Source organism: Cyprinodon variegatus, unplaced genomic scaffold (assembly GCF_000732505.1).
Source record: "Cyprinodon variegatus isolate N-32 unplaced genomic scaffold, C_variegatus-1.0 Scaffold7, whole genome shotgun sequence".
NCBI lineage: Eukaryota > Metazoa > Chordata > Actinopteri > Cyprinodontiformes > Cyprinodontidae > Cyprinodon > Cyprinodon variegatus.
Genome location: NW_015150460.1, coordinates 2,929,277 through 2,947,721, shown reverse-complemented (window position 1 = coordinate 2,947,721; position 18,445 = coordinate 2,929,277). Strand labels below are relative to the sequence as shown.

The 18,445-nt window shown below is 37.3% G+C and overlaps 1 protein-coding gene across 13 annotated transcripts in view; it reads right to left on the bottom strand.

Annotated features, from left to right (window-relative positions):
• The window catches only part of mybpc1 (myosin binding protein C, slow type), a 44,796-nt gene extending 29,356 nt beyond the window's left edge, over positions 1-15,440 (bottom strand). For 5 of the 13 annotated variants that reach the window (XM_015375990.1, XM_015375962.1, XM_015375979.1 and 2 more), the window contains exons 1-11: positions 15,198-15,440; positions 10,697-10,723; positions 9,047-9,118; positions 8,142-8,357; positions 5,821-5,862; positions 5,327-5,368; positions 4,284-4,394; positions 1,627-1,775; positions 1,418-1,535; positions 1,287-1,335; positions 588-644 (exon numbers count right to left, since the gene is read on the bottom strand). In XM_015375990.1, the coding sequence (XP_015231476.1) occupies positions 588-644; positions 1,287-1,335; positions 1,418-1,535; positions 1,627-1,775; positions 4,284-4,394; positions 5,327-5,368; positions 5,821-5,862; positions 8,142-8,357; positions 9,047-9,118; positions 10,697-10,723; positions 15,198-15,219 (905 nt within the window). In that variant the 5' untranslated portion in view covers positions 15,220-15,440. The remainder of the gene's footprint in view (positions 1-587; positions 645-1,286; positions 1,336-1,417; positions 1,536-1,626; positions 1,776-4,283; positions 4,395-5,326; positions 5,369-5,820; positions 5,863-8,141; positions 8,358-9,046; positions 9,119-10,696; positions 10,724-15,197) is intronic. The other 8 variants (XM_015376035.1, XM_015376059.1, XM_015376018.1 and 5 more) reach the window with 7 other exon arrangements.
• Positions 15,441-18,445: the final 3,005 nt, after the last annotated feature.

Here is an 18,445-nt window from a genome sequence, read left to right as displayed (position 1 = left end):
TCATGCCCTTTTGTTATCAGAGAACCGAGCCAGGGAAAAACGGAGCAGAGTCCACCTCTGGAACTAGTTAGCTCGGTCCGGTTGTGTCTAGCTCGAATCAGTTCAGTTTGCTTTCCATTTACACACGATAAGTTATCTCAGTTACTGAGCTCGGACTGGTCTCGGCACGGTTTTTCAAGGGTAGTTTAAATGGAGTAATAATAAACCATCCAAGTAAGTTTATATTTTAATTTTATTTTTAAGCCTTTCAATTAATTTTATTGTCAACATGTAGACTAAAATAGACATTACGTTTTCACAACTCATTATTTAAATTCAGCTATTTTAATTTACGCACAGACTTTATTTTTAGCTGTTCTAATATTTTCGACACATACTTTAATTAAGTAAAACATAAAATATATAAAAATAACACCCTATGTGTGTTAAAAATAATATAATTATTACAAATTAAAAGCCCCAGAGTTAAATTACCGTTCTAAAAAGCGTCTTACATTCTTAACATATGTTGCGATAGGAAAGAGAAAGAAGCACATCCAAAAAAAAGTATGACAAGGACACACTCAGAATCAGGATGTGATTCTCACCTATGCTTAAGGAGACCACTAAAGTCAAGCTCTCCTGCATCTTCTTGTCCTTCACTGCTGTTGTTAACAAGGAGAAATCACCAAACATTTAATTAGACTTGCAGTTGTTACCAGTACTAGAAAACAATGATAAAAGAGCAACACAAAGCAAAAGCTCTGATGTCAATCGATGAGTTAGCTCCAGGCTAGCTCACGATTGGTGCTTACAATGAAACCTCTTTTGTTTTCTTTGTATGGACAAAAGCTTAAAACAAATTTGTTTGTGTAGCACACATCAGGATTGGTCCCAACCAGTTTTGCTACAATGTTTCTGCAATGTTGAGCAACATTACTGAATAACAGCATTGTAGTACTACAGTGGAACTGGGATGCTTTGCATTGCTTTACATTGTTCATATCTAGATTTAAGCAAGAGTTGGCCTTTATTTACACATTCAATCAAGCAATTGATTTGTAATAACCTTTTGGAAAGGTTAATGACTTTACAAATATCTTGTAAAATTGTATTTAGTAGTATTACTTGATGGAGAAATGTTCATACTCTCCACAGCGTAGAGTACAATTTCTTATTTTTCTTATTACTGAGGAATTAAAGCATTTTTTTAATCTAAACATGTGTTTTGAAATATCTTCTAAAAACAATTAGCTGCTATAAATATGGTGGTTGTTCCTGCTGTTTCCTCAGTCATTTTGTTTTACCTTCTTTTGAACGCTGATCGAATATCAATAGCCTGTGAGCTTTCAACTTCTGTAAAACAGCAGAATCAGAGACATAAATGCCCGTCTGTTTCCATTAGGAACTAATGTGATCATATCAGGTTGTGACTGACCTTTCACTTCTAAATCAAAGGAACAGCTGTCAAACTTGTCCTTGTAGGTCACCTCACACCTATAATTTCCAGCATAGTTGTCTTTAGCCTTGATGATGTGCATCTCAAATGTGTGGATCTGCAAGAAGGGTGATGAACCGGGGTTTGTGAACAGCAGTGCTGTTGGAGAACTTGTTGAGGGAGGATGTGGGAGTTTTTGGCCCCTTTACCTTGGTTTGTCGGTCGAATGTCTCCTTGAGTTGTAGATGTTTTCCGGTCTTGCTTGCCAGATCCATCCATTTCCCTTTAAACCACTTAACAGTAGGTTTACGGAGAAGATCTTTGGCTTCCACCTTGGCTACAAACGTGATGTCACCCCCTAAAACAAAGCAAAAGTACACTGATTATTTCTTAGGTTTTTGACTCTCTTGTACCCTAGGGACAGATTTAACCATGTTTACAGGTAGTGTTGAGGGTCGCCCTCTCATACCGAAATTCCACATCCTGCGTAACTTCTCTGCTAATTAATGAGAATCATTCCACGTTGCCTGTGATTTCTCTGAACATTGCCTTCCATGTACGTGGTCTCCATCCTTCTCAATCAACCAGTTGTGTCAAAAGTACACACATTTGTTACTTAAGTAGAACTATAGATACTGCATTTTAAAAACAATCTGGTAAAAGTTGAAGTATCAACTTGACCTCTTTACTCAAATAAAAGTGAAAAAGTATCCACTCCAAAAACTACTTAAAGTATAAAAAGTATAAAATAACTTTTAACAAAATTAACCAGATGCCACTATATGAATTTTAAAGCTTAATTTTTCGACAATTTTGAAAAATTCTTTGAGATAGGGCCGAGGATGAGGGAGGTGTTATTGGTCTCCGTCTCCCGATACGCTCTCGCCTGTGTCCAACCTTGAGACATTTCCTTTTCTGAATCCGAAATTGTAGCATGGCATAGGCAATTCGCTTTTGCAGTTTGAAGAAAACGTGCTTGCTTCTGATGATTTCCTTTGGCACAAATTTGACGAAGAGCCAATCAATGAGCATTTGCGTTATATGACTCATCCAATTACAGTAGTTTTCACTAGATGTGGATGGAGCAAATGATCTGCATTGGATGGAGCACATGATGTGAAATAAATATTTATAAACATAAAACCGAAGCCAAGAGTAACGAGTAAGATTTGTATTAAAAATGTAAGGAATAGAAAGTTTAGATGCTTGTGTGAAAATATAATGTGTAGAAGTCAGAAGTAGGAAGAAAAATAAGTAATGGAGTAAAGTATAGATACCTAAAAAGTGTACTTAAATACATTAACAAAGTATTTGTACTTCTTTACTTGACACCTCTGCTATCAAGGATTTCACAAGTTCATTCATACCAAACAGGAGAAAGAACATTAACATTATCAGGTTTGTCAAAGTAAAATAAGGACAAATCGGTAACTACAAATAAAAACATTTTTAGAAGACGAAGAAGACTGTTTTATTGAATTATTGGATGCAAACTACTGGTACTTCACTATACTGTAGAAGGAAGCAGATTTGCCATCTTGATTAAAATACTTATTTTATTTTGAAAGGCTTCAAAATGTCCATCTTCCATGAGAGCTGCTCATTACAAAGTCACACATCAAAGAGAAAGCATTTAGGCCGATATTTCCTGTTTTTGGATACCGATGCTAAGTTTTAATGATGTAATACTAAATTAAGCGTTTGTTATTTCGTATTATGTTTCTTTGTATTAACAGGTATTCATATAATATTGTGCACGCTTTCGCTAAGCTACAAGGAACTCAGAGCGGAGCAAGTTTAGAGTTACTGTGGAAGCTGTAGGCGTTGCTTTGGGATGGAGGCCTCTAGAGGAAAAGTTACGGAGGATGTGGAATGTGAGGATCAGCTGTGCTGATAATAAAAATTCATTTTCAGACTATTGATGATATTTCAGAATTGATATTTTTTTACTAGTTGGAAACCTTAGGTTTGTTTTTTGTTTTTTTAGAATAGATTAGAATAGAAAATCCTTTTATTGTCCCACAATGGGGAAATTGTGGGGTTTAAAGGCAGCAAAAGGTTATAGTAGACGTGGTGACACGAGATGCACCTTAGAGAGTGTATGAAAATAACAGATAGTAAAATAAAACAAATAAAGTATTGTACTGTACAGTGCTTTAAAATATAAATACTCTGTATCTGGAAGATAAAAAATCAATAACAGCTGTTGACATTTTTAAAGTAATGGATATGTGAAAAATAGCAACACTAGAGATGTGCAAAAAAAATAATAGCAGCAAGTTATTTTAATGACTAAGAGTGAAACTGTAAATAATAAGCATCAATGTAACGACTGATTGCAGCTGTTGGGAACATTGATGGGTATAAAGTCTTACAGCTACAGGGAGGAAGGATCTGTAATAACGCTCAGTGGTGCATTTAAGGTGCAGCAGTCTTTCACTGAAGGAGCTTTTTGGCCTCTTGTGTTCTCGTTAATTTATTGACTATAGAATGTGACCAATTACTGACATCCTGAAATAACCTGGTAGCATAAAATATTTACAAATATGCCAAATCGGCTCAAAACCAGGTGGATAAAAATGCTTCACATTATTCTCAGCAGCTCATAGAGTCTGGTGCTAAATTACCTGTTCTTTAGAAGGGCAGTTTGGCCACTGTTGGTAATTGTTTTTGTTGGTAATTTGAAAAGATTTAGAAGATCTGCTTAATTAATTGTACTTCTTGTACCATTTTCCAGATAATATGATTGGTGGCTAACATTCCTGGCAATTCATGTAAACTGTTTACCTAGTCTGTTTAACTTATGCATATACAAAGCTTTTTACCGCTTATTTAGGATAAGGGTCTGGGTTTTTTTCTCACTCACCTACAGTGACAGTTCCACTCTGGGGGCTCTCAATCAACAGCGTAGACAATGGCGGGTTGTCGATCGGTTTGTCCACATCCTCTGGGTTCTGACCCTCTCCCAGAGACCACACTGATCAATAAGGAAAGGCAAAATCTATAACTCAGATATGTCGTCTGCCGCTTTGTAAGAATAAAACAGTAAAAGATCACGACACCCACCTTTGGTTTTGCGAAAAGTTTATTTGAACATAGTTTAACAGAGAGAAAAGAAACAACTAAAAGACAACAGACACTTTACGTCACTTTCAACATTCACGCCTCATACAGCAGCAGACATTTTTAGGTCATCACAGCATGTAAAGCATTAAAAATGGTGTAAACATCAGGTGTGACAGTAAATGAATTGGAATTTTATGTCTTTATGGATCTTCTAAAATCACAAAATCAAAATGCCGGCAAATCCTGCTGTTAACATTATTGATTTATTAAACTTTGTTATAGGACCCTGTTGTAAAATTGTTGACCTACTTCTACTATCCTCTAACTTAAATATCTGTAAACTTCTCACTGCTTATTGTCATCCATCTCATACTGGGATGAAAATGGTGACATTTTAGAAGTTATATAATACAGGTGATGCTTTCTCCGAACTTACAGAGTACTTCTCTGCTTACAGATTCCTTTCCAGAAGGCAGTGGTTATTTTCAGGGAACAGGTTACTCTTAATTATTAGTTACTCTTAACATGGTAATCTATAGAAGTTACAAGTAACTTCCCAACAACTGAAGATTGCTTATTTAAAACAACTAGGTTTCAAATGAGCAATTCTGCAAAGCTGAGTGGGTCAAAATTCTTCCACAGCGATGCCAAAGACTCTTGCAGATTATTGCAAATGCTTGACTGCAGTTGTTGCTGCCAAGGATGGCCCAAGCAGTTAGAGGTTTAGAGGGCAGTCAGTTTTTAACTTAGGGTCTTGTAGGTTTGTATTTTTCCCGCTTAATAATTAAAACCTGCATTAGATAAACAGCAAAGAGATTTGGTTTAACTATTTTTTTTTTTTACCTGAGTCTTTCCTCCCCTTGGTTGCCTCAGGGGCACTATCATCTAAACAAAGAAAGACATTTACAGTATGTTTTAAGAAATAGCTCTGTAAAGTGTGCGAAACAAGCACGCAGTGATGAAATCCGAGGGCTACGAGCAGTTAGACATGCACGCAGGAAAGGAAAGATTCCACAATTTGGAGATAGATATTTATGCAGTGTTTGCAGTTTTTGTGTCATAACGTCGAGGAGCTTTCTATGAAATTTTCTATTATTTAGGATTTGAATGCAATACTTAACAATTGTTGATTTAGATTTAAAAAGACACTTTAGTTTGTATTAATAGGTTAGAAAGGGAATTTATATAGTATATAAAACTGAATTTCCAAACACAGAAGATATCCAAAACCAAACATGTCTCAAGCATGTTTCTTTCTTTTAGTCGAGTTGAATTAGACTAGACTAGTTTGGTAAGAGGGACTTAGACAATGCTGGGTTTTAACCAAAGGCTCTTACTAGGCAGATCAATTGAGAGTTTCTTCACTGAATTTCCATCTTCTGTGGGGAAAAAAACAAAGTTAATGTTGAAAATACCAAGCTGCTCTAAACCAAAATATCTTAGGTATTCGTTTAGGTTAAAATTAAAAAAATTACTTGAGATATTCCAAGTAGAACAACTGAGTTATTTTTTTCTCAGAGTATCTAATTGTTTTTTGTAGTTGAAATGTTTTCAAACATAGCATTAAAACAGTCTATGTTTGAAACGCAACATTATAAATCAAGCTTCGTTTTATGTCAGCTTCTGAATTTCAAGAAATAATAAAAAATAAATATAATAAAATAAATAATTAGAGAAATCATTTTGGGTTTAAAGAAAAAGTTTTGCCAGATTCAGTGAACGTGAGCTATTAGGAGTCTTTTCGCTCTTTGTATTTAAATATCTGGTTTTAGTTGTTAACTTAGAGGAGATGGTTTTATAATTAGGGCTCCTATTGATGCTGCAGAGTTATCATTTCCTTCAATAATAATGTTACATATAGATTAAGCCACTTAATAAACCCAGTTCTAACAGGCTATGATCACAAATTAGACCATTAACGTACTCAGAAATTAAAAAAACAAGGAAACTGAACAGACACTTAAATAAAGCCTTGGCTTTCCTATCTTGGAGTAATGAATTGGAACGCCACATCTCTATAGCTTAGCTTTGATACAGTGGTACAAGTCTTAGAGCAGCAGAAGGAACGCAAATTTCATCCTCAAAGTGGACATATACATATTTTAACCTTAAAGCAATCAATAGTGGACAAATATACAGTTAATCACATTCTAAAACATCCTGGTACTTAACCTAAACAGATAATTGCTATAAATATACTACTAAGAAAACATAAAAAGACAAATCTCCAATGGCAAATAAAGTTAAATGTCTTCTCATTAAGTTCAAACCAACTTAATCCGATCATAACAAGATTGTTTTGTTTTCAGTCCATTATCAAAATGCCAACTGATTGAATTATCGTTGTTGCAAATCAAGTCCAAAGTTTAATTTTTCATTTCAATCTTATCCTCAGAACCTTTTATAAAAAAAAAACCTGAATGAATTCAGGTATTTTTTAAGGGGTTGAAAGGAATAGGGAGGTTCCTTTTTGATGATTTGACAAAGTGTCAGCATTTACGTTGTTACGCTTATAAAAATCAGGGTTTGAAAGGAAATGTTTTTACATATTGGGATGTTTCTATGCTGGGTCAGAATATCTTGCGATCAATTTTGCTCATGTCACTAAATTATATAAGGATTTTTGATTTTCTCTTTTTGAAATGTGGTCCCACCAAGAACTGTCGGTTTGTACTCTACACCGAGTACAAACTTAGTCGTCCTATTGGGATCAATTAAGTGTCGCACGAAGATGATTTGTCTGTTTCTTAATTTAGGGTTTAATTAATGAAGGTTGGTTTAATTGTTTCTCTTTTCCTTTTGAGAACAGGCTGTCGGTTATATCTGCGGTTTAGATCCGGAGAGTTTGCAATCAAGCAACGTTGTATGATGGCCATTAAAGCAGGTATTGGTATTTTGGACTGGGTGGTTAGATGTCAAGTTCTTCTGGAAAATACAAATCAGCATCTCTATAAAGTTTATCTGCAGATGAAAGCATCACATGTTCTAAAATATTTATTGGGCTGGCTTAAGACAAAAAAAAAGCTCAACAGTAGATGACATGGTTCTCTAAAACATCAGTCAATGAAACTCTTAAATGGAATTTTCTTCACAATCCTTAATAGTGTGCAGTGGTAAACGTACTTTGTGTACCCTTATCTACCTAATGTTTTCCTTCCAGCAACTACAACAATGTTTGACTAACTGTACATGTGGGTGCTGCTGTCAGTGACTTTCTAAAGGAAAACCTAATAATCAGCATTTTTTTCCGCTGTACTCTTTAGGTACAGCGGATAGATACAGAAATTTCAGGATAAAACACTAAGATTAATTTAATTTAGCTTAAAGAAATTGCACTGTATGGCCTTTCTTTTCTATTCTGGATGCCTGCATGCCAATAAACACAGTCCGGATTAGTTGTAATGCACAGCTCCTGTCACACAGTAAGAGTAAAGTCCTTGGCATGCCTACCAGGTAAAAAGCTTTTACCCAAGTGCAAATGAAGGATTACATTGAGTACTTTTTAAAAAAGGCAGCTGCTTGGATATGGCAGTTTCCTTTTGTAAGGTATCTGGCCAATTTTAGTTGCATTTGGTCTGTAGACTGGAGGGGTGAATACATGCACTTTCCCTGAGATAGAGAGACCTGGGAATGAATCACATTAAAGCAGCATACTTACCAGGCGGTGGGGGAGAGCAAGGGCCCTCTTTCTTTACAGCAGGTTTAGAGGTCTCTGCTTGCTCATTTACCCCAACCCCACTAGGTTCTGGTTGATTTGAACCATTGTGGACAGGCTTCTGCTCCTGAGCCACCTCAGCCTGTAATGGCTCAGAACCTGTGGGCTCTGGTTTCTTCCCATCAGTCTCTACTGGCTCTTTCCCCTCTTCTACCGACTCTGTATAGCAGACAAAGTGCCAGGCTGGAGCAGCAAGCACATAGCACAAACACCAGCAGCCTGACAAGACGGCACTTGTTCAGGCAAGGTTGGTACAAACAGCTGAAGACCAGACAGACTCAATGGTAAATTGATTGCCTGAGTTCGAGTTATGCTTTTTGTCCTTTTATATATATATATTTTTTTATTATATTAACATTTGCCAATTGCATTGCTGTTTGGCTAAAATGGATAGTCAATCTCTGACCTGAATTTTAAAGCATTATCTCTCCGGTCTTTGCATATTTGTACCGTAGAGTGATCAAAGGGGCAAGGATTTACTTAAATTATCATCTTATAGCAAAATTGAGATTTTCTCAGGTGTCCAATCTTTTTAAGCCTCCTATATGATGACTCTATATGACATCACAATACAGGAACAGACACAGCCTCAGTTAGTAAAAGCATCATCTCCCAGTTAGAGGAGCACATGCACCTGGATCTGATTGATCTACACTACCTAAACCAAGTTTTTGTGTGACATACAGTGCAAGAAAAGTGCAGATTCAGCCCTTTGAAGTGAAATAAGGAATAAAAATAAGGTGAGGCACAACAACAACAAGTGATGTAAGTGGGATGTGCAAGGGGTGCAACACGGTATGTGGTGGGGAGGGGGATGAAATGAACGGTGAGGTGGCAACATTACCCACCTGGTGGGGGGGAAACCTCCAGAGATATCTCAGGTAGGGTTGGAGCACCGTTACTGTCTGGTGCAACACTTTCTGAGTATGTGACAAATATATTGATGGATGGAGCAACTGCTTTAAATGGGTAACACAGCTTTAACATCTGCACTCATTCACCCACTCATAGACGCCAAAACAAACAGGCATACAAAGAAACACATCTTTACCTGCCTACCTACCTTCACCACACCATATTTCTTATTCTTCACTGATCTCACAGATTATTTACATACAGGATATACACAGAAGTATTCATCCGTACCTTATGGGACAGTTTATAAATGTATTGTGTTGTTAATTACTTCCTGTTTTTGATTTTGTAGAGTTGATAACTCAAGTGCCTTGCAAATATTTTTTGCCATTTGTTAAGTTCTAGCTGTAAACATGAATGTATTTGACCTGAAGTAACGGCATTGTTAGCAAGAAGACATTAAATGGACCATTCACTGCTTTCAGTTTATTCATATATCTCACATGTAGGTCACACTGGTGTTTAACTCATTGCAACCTTAGTAATTAGCTCAATATAACGTATCATAGACCAAGGGACTAAATAAACATTCAGGGCTAAAATTGTGGAGGAGAAGCCAGAAAGAATGAGCTGTAACATGAATAGAACCCAAACAGGCCCATGGTGACTCTGGAGGAGCTGCTCTGAGCCACATAATATGATTGGACGTCTCTCCACAAATCTGGACTTTAAGAAGGAGCAGCAGGAAGAGACCCATTAAAAAGGGTTTATGTTTGCCGCCAATCATGTACTAGACTTAAAGATTTTTTTAGCTTATCAGCAAAAAAGTGATGGTGCATATCACACCCAATCTCCATGGTTAAACATAGTGGTGGCAGTATAATGCTGTAAGAATTATTTTCTTTAGCAGGTACAGGGATTCAAATGACTATCCAACATTAAAACCTATTCATGTGAAAAATGGCCTAGTCAAAGTCCAGATCTAAATCTGAGAAAGGTATTGCATATTTTGCAGACTGAGTAAATCTATCCATTAACATTAACGTTTTACTTAACTGTTATGCTACTAAGTATTATGAGTGAGAAGAATTATTTTTCTGCACTGTCCCCTGGATTATTTTTAGTAAAATCCTAAAAAGATGAGCTCTTTCCCCTCGACCATGCTAGAGCCCCAAGATGCTATTCCTCCAAGGTCAAACCCCCAGTCCCCGCTAAAAGCCTGTTAAATGCCAGCAACATGCTCACATGGGATGACAGGGCTGTCAGCTGAATCAACAAAGGGGGATCAGCTGGTCGGGGAGAGGAATGCATGACATGCTGACAGCCTCGTCACAGAGAAATCCAGAGAGCAGCAGCAACTCCATACTGCTGTCTATTGGCTCCACATTTACACTCCAATGTGTCAGTGTTGGCACTTTTACACCACTTTTTATTGTCAGATGTAATCCTTTCTGTCCAAGCAGGTCTGTGCTAGCATGTAGGGAGTGCAAACTTCAACAGATACATCCTGTTTTAGTCAGGATATTGATTCTCTTTCTAGTTTTGGGCAAAGTTCAGTTTTTAAACATTTTAGAAGATTGCTCAGCCAGCTCTAATTTGTTTGATAGACTGTAAGGTGACTGGGAGATAAGATATGAACTCACCTTCTGGCTGACCATTTGGCATCTCGTCTGCAGAAAGACAAACAAAACAACGTCATACAACACTGTAAGATGCCTTGTGTAATGTCTGTAATGCAAAGCAAAGGGAATAAAATAAACACAATATACAGTTTGGAGGTGAACAGGTATCAAAGAGGGGTTAATGTACAGAATGTGCTGGATAAATGGCGTCTAATGGTTGGAAACAATGCTGACTCAACTAATCATCAAATAAACGTTCCTAATTCTTCATTTTTATGCCCTCTGACTTGTTTGGACCTTTTTAGACTGATATTGGGAGCCAAATTAGCCAGAAATACAAAAAGATAGTAAGCCCTGTTTCAGCCTCTGTTGTCTATCTTACTTGAACTGATTTCAATAATATTTTCAGTCAAACAAACTTGCCTGGCTGGCCTCTGGTTGCCAGTGTTCATGCTTTTATGATGGAAAATGAAACAATAAAACAAAAGTAATAAAATAAATAAAATGTTAGATGTTTCACTCGTTTCTAAGGTGGCATGAAAGCTTATGCTACTGTAGCTCTTGGCTATTTTAAGAAACTTCAATGTTTTTGTTCAGGTCATGCTTAGGATTGCAATAAATTTCAATGCTAAAAAGGGATTCATAGTCCTTCAAGAAATCTGGGTCTGCTCAGACACCATCAGTCTCTGCCATGTTGAAGGTGCCTGGAGTAGCTCTAAGTGGAGCCGTCTAAACACATCCTAAGATGCCCGTCTTGAATGATTCAGAGGAACAGCGGCTCTCTCTGAGCCCCTTCAGATGATAGAGCTCAACACCCCATCTCTAAGCTGAGCCTGGCTAGTATCTGGAGGAAGTCTATTCCAGTTGCTTAAATCAGGGATTTTGTTATTTCGATCATGATCCGTATCTAATGGCCAAAAGTTAGCCTAAATGTAGAATGACTAGTAACATGAGAGGTTTGCCTCTTGGCTCAGCTCTGGCTTCATCACATCACTCCTGAGGAATACCCCTATTAAGGCAGATGAGGTTTGGAGGTTTAGACATCTAGATATTTAAACTACGGTGCTTAAGGCAAATGAAGCTATTAGTTACCAGTATTAATCCAACAATAACACCACAACTAAAACAGCTCAACCTCTACTACACCGTAAATTAACTGTCTAAATGGTTGCTACCTTGCAGCAATCCACCTATAAACCACCCCAAGGGTTTTTAAGCAAAGTTAAAGTAATTAGTCATACGTGGGATTGAAAAAAATCCAAGAACTTTTGTTCACAATGTTACAATTGGAATTTGAAAATTCACGTTGAAGTTGACCTCACATGGGTGGAGCATTACTTGCATCTACAGAGAGAGCTTCCTTCCATTTAAATCCATATAATGGCTAGTGAGAGTTTTGATTTTGCGTGTTTGCTGTCCTGCTTTGAAAAATAAACCTTTTTTTGTCTCAAAGTTACTAACTACTTTAGGAAATCTAGTTTGAAATGGCCCTAAGAATGGAAATAAACTAAAACTAATACTGAGCTCACCATAGAGGCATTGGAAACAGGATAGGTCCAGACAGATGGGATCAGTGCTGGAATGAAAAAACTTTCTTGGTGGAAACTCGTGGTCACATGACTGACTTTTAAACTAAATAATGAATTAAAGCACAATTTTAGCTTCGGCATAATAGAGTTTTTGTTATAAAGGAAACTTTTTTTTATAGTTTAACGGGGAAAAAAAGGCTCTATTAAAACTAACCCCAGCAGTGATATCTATAGAATAAATCACATAGTTTTGTACTTTTTTCATTTTGCACAGATAGTGAGTTGTCATTTCAAATGAACCTTTCTTTTGCCATCTTCTCAATCTCAAAATGAACCATTCTCCACACTCACTCCATAACAATGCACTGCTGGCCACCCGACCACAATCCTGCAGGGTCACATCATCTACCAAAGACTGAACCTCCGCCTCGCTCTGCCCCATCACCGCTGAGATAATGAGTGTGGGGAAAGGTTTTGTTTTACCCCGGAGGGCTCCCAGTGCAGCTGACATAGCTGCAGGTATGTGCAGCTGTTGTCCACGCTAGCCTGCAGACAGAACGGCTCATATAGGCTCAATTGAAAGCCAAATCACTATCAGCTCCATATTTTCCTTCAATAGACATTTGTAATGTTGGCACAGAGGATCTAATATTGAGACTGTTTGTTCTTAGCTTTGTTTTTTTTCTGAGTCTTTGAGTCCTTTCATCTTGGCTGACAGTAAGTAGATGAGAACTTCCCTGAGGTGATAATTAACTGCTGACAGCCCGTCCTCTTTTTGCCACAAGTTTGATTAATGATGTGATATCCCATAACACAAAGCAACATAACCAGAAGACAGAGTCGGGAGAGAGTGATGGACTGGATATAATAAACATCATGAGGTGAAGACATTGGTTTTACCACAACTGACACTCAGAAGTTGTAAACAGTGCGGACAGCCCCAGGGGCCATGTGGGCACGGCTGCCGACGTTTAATGGGGAAGTGCCTGACCTCTTAGTGATCCATCTTTAGCTGAAAGTGGCAGGGAGATGTCTGTTTTGGCGTGTGGCAGAAAGGGAGATGGGGAGGGGTTGGGCAGTGATAGTTTAAGATGGCACCGAACAAGCTACAGGGATTAAAAGTGTGCTCATTCTGAACTATTCCAGGGACAAGAATCTGTTTCCCGAGAGACCCACGGACGACCATTTCTAGTGTTGACTTGGGTGTCTAAAACAACAGCCCTGGCTGCTGCTCCTCCTCCTCAGCTGTTCATTTGAAGAACAATACTTTTACGCTCTTTTATCTGCTGGTTTGGTATATATTTTAAGAAAGACTGTATGGCTTTAATGTGCCACAGATTTGTGGGTATCTGTAGTCTTTATGGAGTAGATGGACATCAAAAAGGTACACAAATAATTTTTTAGTCTACGAACAACAGTTTCTAAACCATAATTAATTAAAGAGATGAGGGTTAAATTAAAGGGTGAAAGGTTTAAATAAACTAGGCTGTCTTTGTCAAACCATGATGGATCAAAAAATTTTCCCTTAAAGCTTCTACCCTGAGTTAAAAAATATTCTGGGCTCACAGGAAATTTGGCTTGGAATAAGATCTTAAGATCATTTACTGGAGCAAAAATATCCCAGTATATATACTGGCTCCCTTCACTCTTTTTTTAATTTTATTTTAAGGAATATCTCTTTAATTCCCTTGATGATTAGTTTGGATATTGGCTAGTGTCTCAAAAGTTGGGTTCAACATTTTCTCTCCTAGCTTAAGAAAGTCACGCATTGATCTAATCTTTATAGCTCTAAATAAGACAGACGTTAATGGGGAGGATTTTACACAAAGCTCCTTAAGGTCAAATGGTTTTTAGACTACATTTAGCACACTTTCTGGTCTGTCATTTACTTAAACTACTCAGAGAGTCAATTAGTTAGAATTGCCTGTTTAATTGTAAGTTTGTGCAAATCTGGATATTTGGGTTGGCTAAAGAAAAGGTCTTAAAACCTTTTTTTTTAAGTTTTGGTTGTTCAAATTATTTAATCAAGCCAGACTTTAGATATATACACATTGAACACATATTAGGCTACATTTTGGTCAAATAAATCCATTTAAAATGTGCTCATAACATTAAATACAGAGACGTCCTACCCAATCTTAAAAAAAAGATATACATAGATGTCCAGTGTTAAATATTTTGAACCACCAATCAACATTAACACTATTAAAAGCTTGCATCCGCTTACCCAAAGACTAAACATTACATTCTTTTTTTTCTATACAAGCTTGTCTGAGTGGAAATTGGACCCTATGATGATTTCTTAATGAGGAGCCAGGGCATAATACCATCATTTGATGACTGACACAGTGTTGATGGACATGACGGTACAGATGACAGACTTTATGTTGCGAAAGAAAGGTTCAACAAGAGGGCGGGACAAAAGATGGGTTCTGATGCTATGGTTGGTTTAATTTAGATGTAAAGGGGGAAGGTCTCAAAGGACAAAAAAGGCCTTTTCTGCTTGGCTACACAAGTCATCAGGAAAGCATTTAGAAGATTTATCCTTGTATGGCATCTCAAATTGCATCATCCTCCCTGAGAGGTCCACTTGTGTCTGGCTGAGAGTGTTCCTCTACATTCCTGCGCCGCTCTCCATCATCATATCTCTCTCCAGTCAGATCACTCTGGTGTGCAACAACACTGTCCATCCTCAGATATCAGATCATTACTTACACCAAAGATGGCAGAGACACACATGCATCAGTAATATAATACCACTGTCAAAGTCACTTTGAAGATTCCTGTGTACAAGTTGGCAGGCAAGCCGCAAAGTGATGGATTCCCCTGCTGGGAGAAGCAACTGTCTCCGTTCATTAAGTCAAAGGTGTATTAATAGAAATCTCAATTTGCATCCCAGATCCTTACTCTCTTTAAGAAATTACTTTTCATCAGTGATGTTAAAACCAGCAGGTGTAAATCGTATTGTTTTTTTTTATAACCAGAACTCTTACCTTTCTTTGTTGGCTCTGGCATCTTGAGCCGGCTTGTGAGAAAACTTTCAAGGAATCAGGAGGTTTCTGCAGGTAGATGCAATTGGTGGGTGCGAGTTTAAATCGTTTGGGTTCCTCTTAGTCCAGGAGGAAGAGGGAAATAATGATGATGAAACTGAAGAAACTCTGAACCCCTTTACCCACAGCTGATGAGGACACGATTTGGAAGTCTTAGTAGGGGGGAGACTGGAGGACCAGTGACAGATCCAGGGGGGCGGTTTGGCTTTTAGGGCTTATATTGAGAGGTGGAATGCTCCTCCTCTCACTGGTGGAGCTTTTCGCTACACCTAAAGCAGGGTTTTTGCAAACACAAACTAAATATTTATTAGATTTTTTTGTGTTTTCGGTTCACAAATGTCATTAATTCAAATTTAAGATAAACTTCCTGAGGCATTTTTTAAATCCGTTGTTTTGCATGATTTTATTTTTATAAAGCCACAAAGATGGCTGTGTTCCTCTGTTGAGATAGCTGAGTTAATTTTTATACGTTGGTGTTAAATGCGGTGTTTCAGTGCATATTATACTAAAGCAAAACAGTTAATAAAAGGAAAGTTTAAAAACAAAAGCAATCCCTCAAAAACATTGTTTTTAAGAGGTTAAAGAGGAATTATCTACTGAAATTAAAGCTTTTTTTGTTCATTTTGTGCAAAAAAAACAAAAAGAAGCTACAGATGTCTGAAAGCAAAATGATCTATATGACTTTGGTTTCTGAGATTAATATTTGCTGTTTTGTTTAGCTATGGTAAATCTCTTTAATGTTGCCATATTGAGGTTTGCCTTTACTGTTATGGGGCTTTTCCCTCAGTAGGTAAACAACAAATCAGGACGGTGGGATATAAACAGCAAAGGTGTCATCATTGTCACGGGTCTGAGGCTGATGTAACAGTCTCCTGGGTTATTCTCAGAGGATGTGCTGCATATTCAGGGAATCTGCGGATTATTTTAAAAGAAAAGTTAAATATGACAAGCGGGGACCTGATGCAAATTCCAGATATCGATTTAATCCAGAAGGAATGCTTGCCAAGAACAGCAGGCTTACCGACCCAGAGAATAAATACAGGAGAGATGCCTGGAGGGAGGCAAAATGGTCTATACTTAGAAAGCCATCATAAACCTTGACATTTGACATGTGCACGTGGAGAATTTTATTGTGAATTATGTAACTACAGAGGATGCTTAAGTCCTGGTTAAACCCTTTAGCTCATCAAACTTAAATTATATATCAGGTCTATGCTTTGATGGATTTATAAGAGATTATGATATTAGCAACAGTAAACCCAGAGTCCTTGTACAGAACCTAGATCCAAACCAATTATTATTTATTTCTCCAAATTGCCCTGTGATATGATGGTAGTTCCTGAAAATTAATTATAATACAATGAAACCGAAGCATTCCAACTTTTAAAAGCTTCTGAAAAAGTTTTGCTTTTCGCTGCAGTTACAACTACAGGTGATATCCAGATGAACAAACTCAGCTTTGACCATTTATCTCTGCAAAATAGCTCAGTTAAACATAAACTCAGACAAAAACAGACTTTTGCAGCCCTCAACCGTTTGCCATCTTCCCATCAACTCTAACCAACTTCCCTGTTCCTGCTGGATAAGAGCCTCCCCACAGCATGATGCTGCCACTATCATGTGATGTTTGGTTTTATTTTAATGCCTCAAATACCAGACCTTATAATAATAATAATCCCATTAGATCTTATGCTTGATCTTATTTAAAACGATTGAATAAAAGAGGATTGAATACAAATGCATGCCACACTTTTCAGATTTAAATTTGGAAAAGTTGAAAATATTTTTTTCCTTTTAGTTTCATCTCACAGTTATTCTTTACTTGGTTTTGTTTGTCACATAAAATCCCAATGACATACATTCAAGTGGTTGCAATATGAGGACATTTGGAAAGGGTTGAATACTTTTCCAATTTCATTCTTTGCAGACATGAACAGATCAGTAATCCCATTCATGTATTCACACTTCGGTTAACACTAGGTAATGATATGGATCTGCCACAAGATGCACACATCCTTTTGGAATTTCCTGTGACATAAAACTGAAACATGGTAGAGCAGAAGTGAGAAGGACCACACTGACACCCTCTGGTTTGTAAAGCACTAGTCATCTTCGTTTGCTTTCAACTTCCAAAGCATGGAACTTCCTTAGTAAACTCAGCTTTGCAATATAAATATTTATGTGGGGCAAAAAACAAATATTATATATATATATATATATATATATATATATACTTTTTTTTTTTTCTTTCATGATGTCACTGTTTCCTTTGATGCAGTCACAAAACTATCTCAGATTTACTCTCATAAAAAATGAAACATCAACTCCATGATGTTACTTGTTTATTAAGGTATTTATAAACAGTTATGTTTATGTTGAATATAGTGGCCGATGTTTCTAATTGAGTTTCTGTTAGGAAGCTATAAGTAGTCAATGTCTTACCTTATTAAGTTTTGTAGCTATTGTCTTGACATAGAGTGGCTAAAATTGAAGTAGAGTTTGGATGTGATGAGAACTTCATCCTGGCTAATTTAAACACTACATTTTCTTGCAAAACCCATTATAAATGCAGCTGTTCTGTGTCTTTGAGGTTTGCTAGAGATGATAAAATAACCCACAGCCTTCTGAGGACCAAGAGGCACTTCACAAAGCCGAAGAACACAGTTTTGAAGTACTCTTCATGCAGGGGGAGGTTATACATTAATTCAGTCTGGAGTGATTCACACAGAGAAAAGCTGCAATTAGAAAAGTATCCAATTTATTTATACAGGTAACACAATTAAATTCTATAAAATATTTTTATCTAAGGAAAAGTAGCTGATTGCAATGACTCATTGACTCTGCAATCGCTCGCACTGAGCATGCATGTAGCGACAGTTGATAGGAAAACTCCCTTTTAACAGGAAGAATCCTGCAGCAGAACAAGGCTCAGTGTGAGCGGCCATCTGCTGAGGCCGCCTGGGGTTCAAGGAGACAGAAGCAGATAAGGACATAAATGAAAAAGGTTATTTGGTGCCTGGGCCCCGGCAGAAGACTTTGATGCTGTAAATCATCATTCGCTTGGAACCTAGAAAACGATAAGAGTAGACTTCCCCGGGGCCCGGAGACTGTTAGTGGAATCAGCCAAAGAGTCAGTGGGACTGAGAATTGTCTGAGAATGAGGAAAGATAGAGTGGAGGTGGCTGAAAGTT